General features: G+C 52.1%; 1 protein-coding gene across 24 annotated transcripts in view; it reads right to left on the reverse strand.

The window, feature by feature from the left end:
• The window catches only part of Nfasc (neurofascin), a 186,621-nt gene that overhangs the window by 74,253 nt on the left and 99,417 nt on the right, over nt 1-12,951 (reverse strand). For all 24 annotated transcript variants that reach the window (XM_063271974.1, XM_017598650.3, XM_063271966.1 and 21 more), the window contains 1 exon segment: nt 4,047-4,227. In XM_063271974.1, coding sequence (XP_063128044.1) covers nt 4,047-4,227 — 181 coding nt within the window.

Here is a 12,951-nt window from a genome sequence, read left to right on the forward strand (position 1 = left end):
GGCTCTGAACACAGGCTCTGTAGTACTCCCACTCTGAACACAGGCTCTGTGGTGCTCCCACTCTGAACACAGGCTCTGTGGTGCTCCCACTCTGAACACAGACTGCAGTGCTCCCACTCTGAACACAGGCTCTGCGGTGCTCCCACCCTGAACACAGGCTCTGCGGTGCTCCCACTCTGAACACAGACTGCAGTGCTCCCACTCTGAACACAGGCTCTGCGATGCTCCCACTCTGAACACAGACTCTGCGGTGCTCCCACTCTGAACACAGGCTCTGTGGTGCTCCCACTCTGAACACAGGCTCTGCGGTGCTCCCACCCTGAACACAGACTCTGTGGTGCTCCCACCCTGAGCACAGGCTCTGCAGTGCTCCCACTCTGAACACAGGCTCTGCGGTGCTCCCACCCTGAACATAGGCTCTGCGGTGCTCCCACCCTGAACACAGGCTCTGCGGTGCTCCCACTCTGAACACAGGCTCTGCGGTGCTCCCACTCTGAACACAGGCTCTGCGGTGCTCCCACTCTGAACATAGGCTCTGCGATGCTCCCACTCTGAACACAGGCTCTGCGGTGCTCCCACTCTGAGCATAGGCTCTGCAGTGCTCCCACCCTGAACACAGGCTCTGTGGTGCTCCTTGCTTTGGCACCTTCACCTGCATGTGGGATTCCTGCCAAGAACAGATATTCTAAAAAGACCGAAAGATGGTGCAGCTGGCACAGGAGGGGACGAGGGAGAGAGGGGGCTGGTCTCCAGACAGGCAGGACTGGCACTTAAGCACATTCCTTTTAACTACCAGCTGGGCTCTGGCTTCATTTCAGGATGCAGCGATGCCTCTTGGTCCTCATGTACCCCACTCCCAGGCTCTGGTCTCCTTCCAGAGCATCTTGAACTCAAGGAGGGGTGGTCACATGGCTACGGTCCTTTGGACCCTGGCTTCAGAGGCAGATGGGTACCAGTTTCCCCAGAGGTGGTTGCAAAGCTTCCAAAAGCCATCCTCTAAGTGAGTTAGCTGGGCTCAGGCGCAGGCCTCGTGAGGCTGAGGTCCCTGAGGATGTAGTCAGGTACTTCCTCAAGTGGAGATTGCCAAGTCAGATAAGACCTGGCTGACTGTCGTCCCCAGCTGTGCTGCCTACCTCAGGGCCTCCTCAGTGTCTGCTTGCCTAATGGGACAATGACATCTCAGTCACTGCTGAGCTCCCAGGGGATTTATTGCTGGGACACAATCAAGCCAGAAGACAAGTGGTGGTGGTGCTGGTGACAGCCTGTCTGGGGACAAGGACAACAGTGCTTCTCTCTGTCACCCCGCTGCATGCTCATGGAGCTGGCTGTCTGGCGATGTCAGGTGGAGAATGAACTTGTTCCTTTGGTTTCTAAGAAGGAGAAGATAATCTAATCCACCTCTGTTGGGGTGAGCCTGTGTCTGCCCTGACTCCAGGGCTTTGCCTTCCTGCCCTTTCCTTCCTGGGCTCTAGTAGTTGATTTCTGGGCACCCTCCTGGGAGGATGGGAGATGGGGGGGATGGGCATGTTACAGCCCATAGCCCTGTTTGGATGAGGTGGGCGGGGCATCTCTCCATTCTGCCGTCCTCTTCTGGGGGCTCCTAGGAGGAAATGCTGATTCCCCTTCAGTGGAAGGGAGAAGGAAAGTATACTCAAGCTCCCAGACAACTCACTTTTTGGCAAAGCTGCTCTGGTCGATGAGGTGACCCACTACTTTTTTTTCAAAGGTCATGCTGTTCTCCTCCAGGCTAATGGAAGGGAGGTGGCCTGTGACTTTGCTGGCAAGGCAGTTGGACCCAGAGGCTGGGCACTTCAATAGAGGATTGTGCAGCCTCCCAGGGGGCTGCTCCAGAAAGCTGCTGTGCCAAGCACCAGAGTGGAAGCAACGTCCCTGCTCTAGAGGCACAGAGAATGCCCTGAAGGGGCAAATGAGGGAGACACCTGACAAGCCAGTCTGAAGCCCAACACCCTCAGTCCCACCCTACAAACAAAGGGGGTACGTTAGAAACACCTGACTTGTCCCAATCCCAGAGAACGTGGCTAAGCCTGAGGAGAAACCTGCCAAGGAAGTCCTTGCCCTTGCTGTGTCGTTTTGAATTCGGCTCTGCAGAAGAGTCATTGAGATCGTCTCCGGCAAGTAGGGAGGTGTGGTGCTTTATGGGATGTCCATGCCGCCAGCCCAGACCAACTTCAGCTACTGCTGCCTCTGCCTCTTTCCTGCTTCCTAACAGGCCAGCTAAGGATGGCATCCACCAGCATCCAAATTCACTGTGAGAACCACATGCGGTGAGCTCAGTAGAGCCCGGAGGTCCCTGTCAGACCTAGGGCAGCTGAGTTCCACTGGGGTCTAAGGACTAAGTAGGATCAATGTGCTGTAGTACAGTCCAAAGATGCAGACTCCATTCTTGACTTTATCACCATGAGAGGTGTGACCCAGGCAAGGAAGGGCCTGGTCTGTGTATATACAACATAAAAGGAAGAGTCCTCCCTGGCCTCCATCAGGAAGCTGGGACGGAGAGTGCATGGCGAGGAAGTCAGGGCCCTCAGCCTTCCGCCTCAGGCAGTACGTGAGCTTCCTGTTGTATCTCCAGCTCCAGTAGAGCATGGAAATCCATATTTTCAATATAGAAGTCCACACCATCTGTTTCTGTGTTCGCTCTGCAGGCGCCCCTCCCCCAGCAGCCCTGGACATCTAACGGCAGGTGAGAAGCAGCAGAAGAGAAATGAGCCTTCACCGTGCTCTCGATAACCCAATTTCCTCTGCACCCTCCTCTCCAGGGACACACCCTTATCACGATGCTTATTAGATTGTCTGCCTGGCTGTTAATGAGAACTCTCCTTGAGCCAACCACAGACAGTCGCCATGGGAATGCTTAACTCACAGCTCTCCTCTCCCCCTCCTTCTGTGTGTACACACACATACACACACACACACACACACACACACACACACAGACACACACACACACACACACACGCACGCACGCATACATACACGCACACACAGAGGCAGCAGCGGTCTTGCCCGGCTTGCTTGTGGGATCAGTTCATAGTTATTATCAGCCTCTGTCTTCCAGAAGGGTAGGCTCCTCTTGGATAGCTATGAAGCTATGACTGGGGTGGAAGAGGTCTGGCTTTAGAGCCCTGTGGGGCCTTCTTGGAGGCCACCTTCACCTCCCACCTCCTTCAGTCATCTGTTAACTGGAGAGTGCCCAGGTCTGTCTTGGGATCACATGGGCTCCATGAATTCCTTGAGGCAGAGAACAGGAGGCAGAGGTGCTATGCCTGCACCTTCATGTGAGGACGAGAAGACATCCACCGCGAGTGCCAAAACTGTGGTGAAGGGGCGCATGCTTACAGACAGGGCCAAGGAGCAAGGCGCCGATCACCAGCCATCAGTGAACACAGCAATGGTGCCGATAGATAAGAGATGCAGACATTAGCTCAGAATGCCAGGTTCAGACAGGGCTCCACCACCAGAGGCAGAAACAAGTCCCCTCTCCTTTTTGGATAGTACCTGGGGAGTACTAGGACAGAAAGAACCTGTGTCCGGCTCTCTGATGGCCACATAATGTGGTTTAATGTCTCATTTAGCTATGCCCTTTACAAAGCCTTCCTAATCCTCTACCAGGCTGGTCACCATCTTCCTTATTCCTCCAACCACAATTGGACATAGGCTCTGGTGTGTCGAGTCAGAGAGACGAGTAAGGCCCCCGAAGCTGCCTTTAGAAGGGGTACGCCAAGGCCTTGGCTGTGCCAGTGTGAGTAGAGGGAACAGCTCCAGGTCGCTCTCAGAATCCCAAATGGGGTTATCCTTGGTTCCACTCAGCAGGTTCCAAACAACACAGACACCAACCAGCTTATCCACATCTCCAAGAAGACGCTTGCGCCCAGTGGAAGCCTACACCAAGTCTTTTGGGGAAAACCCAGCTCTAAAGCCTGGAATCTACCGTTACTCTCTCTCCCCCTCACCTCCCTGCCCTCTCTCCCCAGCACCCATTCCTCTGATATCAGGAGTAAAACCGGAAGAAAGGGCACAGAACTCACGATCCATCGGAATCTCAATGGCCCCTCCGAGGCTGAGGAGGAAGAGGATGAGGGCTACGTGGACCCAGGGTGGCGCCTGCTGCCTGGCCATCCTCAGCGCCAGGCCCTGCTCCGCACTGCCCAGCCCACGGGCTCTCGATGCCTTGCGCCGTTCCTCGTGGGCTTTCCAGACAGTGCTCAGCTGGAGAAAGAAAAAACAACAGCAAGTTAGTTTCTCTTGACCTTATGCTCTGCTCTAGTCTCCCCAGGGTCTCAAAAGACCCAAGGGGCCTCTTGACCACAGAACAGGGGATCCCCTTGACCAGAGTTTCTAACCTTGGAACAGGACAGTCCGTGGCATGGGAACTGCTCTATCTATTGTAGTGTTGGAGGCATCCCTGGTCCCCACCCGTCCAAGGTCAGTAGGGCTCAGGCAGTCTGGTTGCCAATCAAAATTATCTCTGGACATCCCTGCTTGCCCCAAGAGGACACATCCACCAGTAATTGAGGCCCTTTATGTTAGAAAAACAGCTCTGCACAGCGCAATCGTGGAAAGACGTACTGGCCTAGAGGCCTGGAAGAGAGGGACCAAGCTCAAAGCCTCCCCGGACCATCTGCTGAGTGTGCCTGGAGCAGAATGTGTTTGGGTAAGGACTCAAAAATAAGACCTCAGTGATGTTCTTTGGTCCCAAGAAGAGGGGGGAGGGCTGTCTGAGAAGTCAGCACTCTGGGACCACCTGGAGCTCCAGCCTGCCAGCATTACACAAGCTGAAGAGCAAGGCAGCAGGTTACATCCTCAGAATCCCCCAGCTTCCCTCAGTGAACATCTGTATCAGCCGGACACATAACTCTACCCCTGCTTGGCTGGAACTTGAAGCCCAAAGTCAACTGCACGCACACCCATTCATCCTAAGCCGGTAGAGAACAGGGCCCAGGCGAGAGCTCCTTGGAGACAAAGCCATTGATGTGGAGTCCTGAAGCAGGAAACATCACCAGTCACCACCTCCTCATGTCAGAATGAAGAGTTCTGGCTTACATTCATTTCAGCAACCAGCACTACCCCCCACCCCTGTTTGTGTGTGTGTGTATATGTGTGTGTGTGTGTGTGTGTGTGTGTGTGTGTGTGTGTGTGTGTGTGTGTGTCTAGCCTCTATCCACCTACCTCCCTTCCCATGCACACCGCCTTGTTTTTGACCACCAGTGTTCCGGGGTAGAGTGACTGCAACAGCTCCTGCTGTCCCATCTCTGCACACCCCGCAGCCCCTTCATTCTCCATCCACAACCAGAATTGTTACTTCTAAGGTACAAACACAGGCATGCCATTCCGAGGCACCTCTCACTGTTGTCCCCAAGTTCAAGCTAACCTCCTTTATGGGCTCAGAGCTTCTAACCACATGCCTATCTGGTCTTTCTCAGTCTGCCCTGGCATGCTGCTCCTCCAGGACCTCAGTGCACGATGTCTTGACCACTCGCCCAGGAAAGACTGACATCTCTGCAGGACAGCCTGTGACCTTGGCCTCTTTCATTAGGGAAAGAGTGAGTTATCTGCTCCACATTCCTACTGCCACTCCCATGATGGCACCCTTTGCTTTGCAGTCATCCCAAAAAAGTCATGTGAGAAAGTTGGGCTCCATACATTGTAAAGTTTGTTTATTATTATCAGGAATTTATTGCAGTACCAAAGCCATAATAGTAGCCCCTCAGAACATGTGACAGATGGATATGAGGATGGGTAAGAAAATGAACAAGTGAGCAAAATAAATGAAATAAACTACTTAGATAGTATTGTTTTAAAAATATTTTATCAATTCTTTGAGAATTTCATAAAATATATTTTGAATACATTCATCCTCTCCCCCATCTCTCCTCTTCCCCAGGCCTCTTCTCCCTTCCCCTCTTTACCTAAATAAGTCTGAGTTTTCATCTTTATCATTTAAATTCCATCCAGTCTAGTTTGCCTAGCTACTCCCGGGAGTGGGGCCACCCTGCCCTACTAAGGGTCCCGTCTTAGAGAGAACTGACTTTCTCTCCCAGCAGCCATTAAATGTCAACAGCTCCTCAGCTGGTAGTGAAGTTTGTGCTCACCTTCTCTCACTCCAACCTGGATTTTGTCTGGCTGGAGCTTGCACAGGTCTGGTGTGCACAGGTCTGGTGTACACAGGTCTGGTGTACACAGGTGTGGTGTGTGCAGGTCTTTGTGTATTGTTCACAGTCACTGTGCATTCATGTTTGCACCTGCTCTGCTGTGTCCAGAAAACAGTTACCATGATGTTATCTACAACTTCTAGCCCTTACAGTCTTCCCACTCCCTCTTCTGTGAAGATCCCTGAGCTTGAGGGAGGGAAGCATCGTGTGTGTGTGTGTGTGTGTGTGTGTGTGTGTGTGTGTGTGTGTGTATCTGTTTCCCTAGAAAACCACCAGGTAGCACCAGAAAACACAAGCTGCTGAATGACTAAGATGGGAAAATCTCCTTCCCTATAGGTCAGATGCTGTCAGGAAGCCAATGGGCTGGAAGAAGACAAGAGAGCAGAAAATCTTCCAAGGATGGGCCCTTTGGCTACCAAGATGGCCCTTACACTGTCCTCCAGAGAGCCCACTGATGCTTGTAATTCTTTTTCAAAACCTATTTTTAATGATGGTTCTTAAAAGCTTTAACCTCCCTTTAGCCCTCGACCCACCAGAGGTAGAGGAAAAGGAAGGATACCTGGGGGTGGGGGTGGGGTGGGAAGTGGACGTGTTTAGAAAGGTTCCTTGACGCAACGCCCATCTGGGCTGTCTGGAAATCAGACAGTTCAGTTCACAGGTCAGCAGCGGCAGCTTGGTCCACTTGCAAACACTTCCCCGAAACACCAGCAGTCCAGTTTGGTAGAGTCAGGATATAAACAGGAATCAGCAACTTTGGCACTACCTAGCAGAAATGGCCAGGCCTCAGCCTCAGCTCGAGGCAGCAGGAAGGACCAGGAGGAACATCAGGAGAGGTTCTCGGCTGTGCCTGTCTTAGCAAAGATGCAAGACCCACAAGTACTGCATGGCTAGCTATGTAAGCAAGGCAAGCTCGGCCTCCATCACTCTCTGTCTAGTCCTATTTATACCCCCCAAACATCCCGTGTCCTCCACAGGTCTTGCCTCAGTGTATGTGTCTGTTTCAATTGACATCCCTCTACCAATCAGCCCAAATCCACAGCAGTAAAAAGAACTGCAGCACACCCCCAGAAGTTTTTTGATGCGTTTCTCTCTATGGAATCCCAACCAATGGAGCTCAACCGCCCAATGCAAGGTGGGCCGATATATGCGTGTCGTTAGCAAAGAATCCTTCAGCACGTGCCCTTTCACGTGCTTGCTTTAGCAGAACATGCTTCCTTCTGTGTCTGCTCCGGCTAAACATTCCTCCACGAGCTTGCCCCAGCAAAACACCATCCGGTCGACTTTTCAAAGAACCCTTAAGTTTCCACTTCAGCTGCTTTAGCTGCAGAGATCAGCCCAACTCTCTAGCTCAAGGCCCCACATGGAGAGAGCTTATACCAAGGGAAGGCGTGGGCTTCCTTCAGGAAAAGCATGGCAAGGCTCGGTTTGGGCTCCCTGACCACCATGTTTGGCTCAGGACCTGCCAAGGAGCATTCATGATGGGAAAGGGAGGGGGTGGTATTCATCCGGGGAATCTCCATGGAGTCAGGGAGCCAGAAGCTATTCATTAACCAGAAATACACTGGCAGGAAAAAGCCCAGCTGTTGGGGATGTTTGAAATTCACAGTTTAACAGCACAGTAGATAAAGGCCATCAAGACATCAACCGCATCCCCACTGCCTGAGAAATCCCTCCCCCATCGTTCTTGGGAAGAAGGCTCAAAGGTTACTTAATGTTATGAGAGCTATTTGATTTTAACCTGTCTCCTCGATTTTCTGATGGGGAATCAAGAGCAGAGGAGAGCAAGTGACTTGCTTAGGATCACCCCGCTGGTTGGTCCAAGGTGTCCTGCCTCCCAGACCAGAACCTTTCTACCCAGTTTCCTTGTCTTCGTTACACAGGAAAGTCCCGAAGTGAAGATGCTATTTTAAAAGACAGTGTATAGTCCGGCAGTTTTTCTAAAGTTAAAACACGAAACTATCCGCAAGCCCGTTCATTTCACTCCGAGGTATATGCGGATTTAAATCAGGTTCTCAAACAAGTGATGTGCACAGCTCGTATCACTTGCAACAGCCAAACAGTGGAAATGGTTCGAGCATCCATCTGTGGGCTGATGGGGAAGAGGACTTCGGTTTATACATACCATGGACTAGTATCCAGCCACCAAAAAGAACGAAATGCTGACGTATGCCAGAATGTGGAACGATTCCCAAAACACGTCCAGTGAAAGAGCCCACACTGTCCCATACAAATGGTCCCTTGTAGCGATTTCATATAAATAGTCAGAATCAGTAATTGCACAGACAGAACACCATTAGTGCCAGACCCTGGGGGAGGCTCAGCGAGTGACTGCCAGTGGTATGGGTGTCCTCTGGGACGATGAGGGTGTTTTGAAACTGGACAGGTGGTAGTTCATGCACACATCGTGAATGTCACTAAATTGTGAACTTAAAAATGATTTAGATAAATTTCACACCAATAGGAGAAAAGTATGACATTGGTCTCCGGAACATTCTCACAGAGATGAAGAGGGGGCAGAAGAAAGAGGATGACAGCAGCCCTCAGTGCAGAAGGTAGCACATGGTGTGCAAGCCTCCCCACGCACTGTGAGGGGATTTCCATCCGAGTGGGGGTGGGGCCTAGAGCTCTGGAAGACCCCACGCACAGAGGGCAGAGAGGCCTGCCAGGGTCCTCACATCAGCAAGGCCTAGGGAGAAAGGGGCAAGGAGGTGGGGCAGGGCTCCTGGCCTACAGCAGTGATGTCTACATCTTTAAAGACTGCCTGTTTGACAGTCAACCACAGGGGCATGGCCATCATTGCATGGCTTAGTCCTTTTCCAGGCCTTTCTGATAACATAAGGGGCATGTTCCTTTTGTTTCCCATTGCTGTGATAAGCAGCCTGACAAAAGGAAGGGTTTATTCCCTAGGAAAGAAAAGGTTTATTATAGCCCACAGTTCTAGATTACAGTCATTCACCAGGGGACGTCGAGGCAGCGGGAATTTGAAGGAACTGGTCACATCCATAGTGAAGAGCAATTCAAGATCCCCTGTCCAGGAACGGTGCCACCCACAATGGGCGGGTCATCCCACCTCATAAGTAATGAAGGTAATCGCCCACAGACAGGCCCCACAGCTAACCCAGTCTAGACAGCTCATCATTTAGACACTTCTCGGGCTATTCTAGATTGTCCAATTGACAAGAGAAATGAACCATCACGAGTTAGTGCATGAGGGAGATGATGGGGGTGTGAGCTCTGGTAAGGGCCCCTCGGTGGGAAGGGGAAAGCCTCATTCAGGAATGAGGGCAGGTGGAGGCTGAAGGAGGCCAGCCACCAGCCACCATTGTCTCCGAATCTTGGAAGAAGGGACGGAATGTTATCATTTAACTTCACAGAGGTAAAACCAGACCTAAGTAACCTCAAAGAAGAGGTACTTTCCTGAGTTGCAGGGATAGAAGCCACCCATCAACCACAGCCCACACACACCATCCATGAAAAACAAACCCAGCCAGAGCAGAATAGCTGGGTATCATTTGAACATGCAAACTTCTGAACTTAAACTTCCGGGGAGGGAAGGGGCCGAATCAGGTCTGAGATCTTTTTCACCTTGTGAACACGGATGCCAATGAACCTCTGTTGTCTTGTTCAGGAATAGACCCCACCCTTGAGCGACCTGCCTGGGCATCTGTGAGCTTCCCGAGAGACTCAAATTCAAAATGTCTGAGATGAGCGCATGTGAGTTTGGTCGTGGTATTCTGCACGGTGGCTCCTGGTTCAGCTCAAGGGCACCACTGGCCATGCACTCAGACTGCCTGCTTTGATGCCATCCCACGCACGAGGTGGAGGTCCCCGGCCTCAAGAGCTTTCTTTGCCCTTCTCTTCTGAAATATGGAGGTAATCCCAGCCCCTACCCCAGAAGCACTTCCTTTGGGAATCACGCAGCATGTGCGATGCACACACATGCTTTCCTGCTGCCACAGATCAGAATTTCCCCTCCCTCTGGTAGCCTGTGTGACTCTCCACGAAGCGGGGAGAATTACCCACTCATTGTCAGGGCTTGCTTTTCTATTTCTCCCTTTTGTTTTTCTGGGCCCTGGCTGTCCCCCCCCCCATCCCCACCTCCAGACTGAAGGCCCCTGGCATTGATTCTACAAGCTGCCCCCGACAGATGGAATAGGTGCTCACGGCTCCCTCTTTCAAGCTGTCATCTTCAGGAGCCCCCCACAGCCCTGTCTCAGGCAGGCTGTGACAGTGGTCACAATATGTCTGAATTGACAAAGACAGGCAGCCCGGAGATATGGCTCAGCTGGTGGCTCTGGTCCCCTGAGCAGTAGCTGCCACAGAATTTCAGTCAGGAGGCATCAGACAGTCCCTCGTGCTGCAGCCCCACTGTTCAGGCACTGAGCTGGAGAACTCACATGAGGGTGGGAACAAGGTTGATCTACTTTCGTGGACCCCACATTTCCAAGGGAAAACAGAAAATGAACTGGAAATGACCAAAATGAAGTAACTGGGAGGCTTAAGCTCTCTCTGTGTCTCTGTGTCTCTGTGTCTGTCTGTGTCTCTCTCTCTGTCTGTGTCTCTGTCTCTGTCTCTCTGTCTCTCTGTCTCTCTGTCTCTCTGTCTCTCTGTCTCTCTCTCTCTCTCTCTCTCTCTCACACACACACACACACACACACACACACACACACACACACACACACACACACCATAGAAGCTTAGTGAGAAGGTGCAGACGTGTGGGGTGCCCTCCTATAGGCGAATGCATCAACTGACTGTGCTTTATAAGGGTGACTGGAGCATTGTTCAGTGATGAACAGAGGTGAGCTCTGAAGCCACGAAGAGATGGAGAAGCTGCTGAAGCGGGCATCACAAAGAGAATGAGTCCCACTGTTTGGCACTCTGAAAGAGCAAGGTTCGGAGCTAGTAAGATGAGAGGGTGCAGGAGGCAGGAGACGGGACTCTGTAGCACCCCTACTTGTGGACTGCGGGCTCACGTGCAAGCTTTTCAGACTCGAGAAACACACAGCGCCAAGTGTGATTCCTGCTGTACTGGGAGGCTCTGGTGACAGTGGTGTGTGGCTCTGGGGTTGTTAGTGGGATCTAGCAGAGAACAGGGTTGATGAGAGGGTTCTGCAGTGGGGTCAGGAAGTGTGTGACATTCTCTGGACCAGTTCAGTTCTGCCCCGAATGTAGAACCATTCTTTTAAGATGTACGTTTATCAAGACAGAAGTCCTAATACAATGATGGGAGCGCACGGGTTAAGGAAGGCCTTTGGTGACTAAGGCCTGAGAGGAGAGAAGGGCCAATCCTGTAAAGATGGGTCAAAACAAGCTCCCTAGGTAGGGAGAACTGCTTGCACCAAGGCCCTGTGGCAGCTAATGGATCATACATGTAAGGATCTGAAAGAAGCCACTGTGGCTATTGAAAGAGTGCACGTGGACGAGAACATGGTACTGTCAGGAAGACAAAGACTCACTCACAGAGGCTGCTGGTGGCCAGACTCGGGAGCTTAAACCACATCCCAGCCATTCCAGATTTTCAGCAGGAATGACGTGGAGGTTAAAGGCCACTCTGGCTGCAGCGGGATGGGGCCAGACCGAAGCACAGTGCCACTTTTTCTCTGCAGTCTCTGGGTGAGACCAGTCTTTAGTTTCTACCTTCCTGTCACCCAAACCTGGTGCGGCCTGCTTCCCAGCAGTGTTCAGGGCTGAGGACAGGGCTGACACACCACAAGTCGCACAGCAGAGGAGTGGAGAATTCTCTCAAAGAGCTTCGGGAACCTGCTCCAAGGGAGGCACAGGAGCAAAGGAAGAATCAGGGCATCCTCTGATCCCATAGCTACTCCACAGGCAGAGCTGGGATGGGCACTCAGTGACTGGGTCTTGTCCCCAAAGCCTAGCTTACTAAGAGGAACAGCTTTGCTTTAACCCCATCCCCCATGCTGGTCTGCTCCTCAGGCCCAGAAACATTGGAACTGAGTGACCCCGGACTTCATCCGGTGAGTCCAAATGCACCTTTCTTCCTCCAAGCCGACTTCTTCCGTATTTGTCACAAGGATAGAAAAGTGTCCAGCACAGTCGGTGGCCTCAGTTTCCCCATTCAAACCTCTGCTTCCATCTCAAGACCAAGCAGTGAAGCTGTGTGTTTTCCCCAGTCACCTACCATGCCCTGCCGTCAGGAAGTCCTCCAGAATTTCCACACACTCAGAACCTTGCTTTCTCCCTGACGAAGCCTGCCCTCTCCTAACCTGCTCTGGGAGCTGCCACACGCAAGTGATGGAGGCTGACTTCCGTGCTGGGGCAGCTCGGACTCAATGGATTCTCCTGCTCATCCTCGTTCTGGGTGCTCACTGTTAGCTCCACGCTCTCCTTACACAAACCCGCCTTCCAAGTTTGCCTGAACCAGCATTTCTTCTCACCTGACTCTCATCATGCCCACACTTAGGTCCTTGGACAACACCTCCAACCAGGAAGTCTTCCTTATGTTTCCCATGCCACTCCTCACTGAGCCTGGAGGAAGTCCTCATCTTAGATGCTCTGAAAGCATTCTGGGATATTCTCACTGTAACGAGAGCTAGTTCTCAGTGTCAGCAAGTTACATGTCTCCTTGGCTGCATGCACCCTGAGTTCACTGTGGCAGGGTGTGGCATCTCATTCAACAGCGGGATACCCAGGCACACAGGGCACAGTAGGCACTCACAAGGCACTCACTCAGCCCCAGGCTTTCCTGTCACTCACAGCACTGCTCCCTTCTTGGGAGAACTCTTCCCTTGTCCTTTCTAGGAGGGACCTCACTCCA

The sequence above is a fragment of the Rattus norvegicus genome, chromosome 13 (genome assembly GCF_036323735.1).
Source record: "Rattus norvegicus strain BN/NHsdMcwi chromosome 13, GRCr8, whole genome shotgun sequence".
Lineage (NCBI taxonomy): Eukaryota > Metazoa > Chordata > Mammalia > Rodentia > Muridae > Rattus > Rattus norvegicus.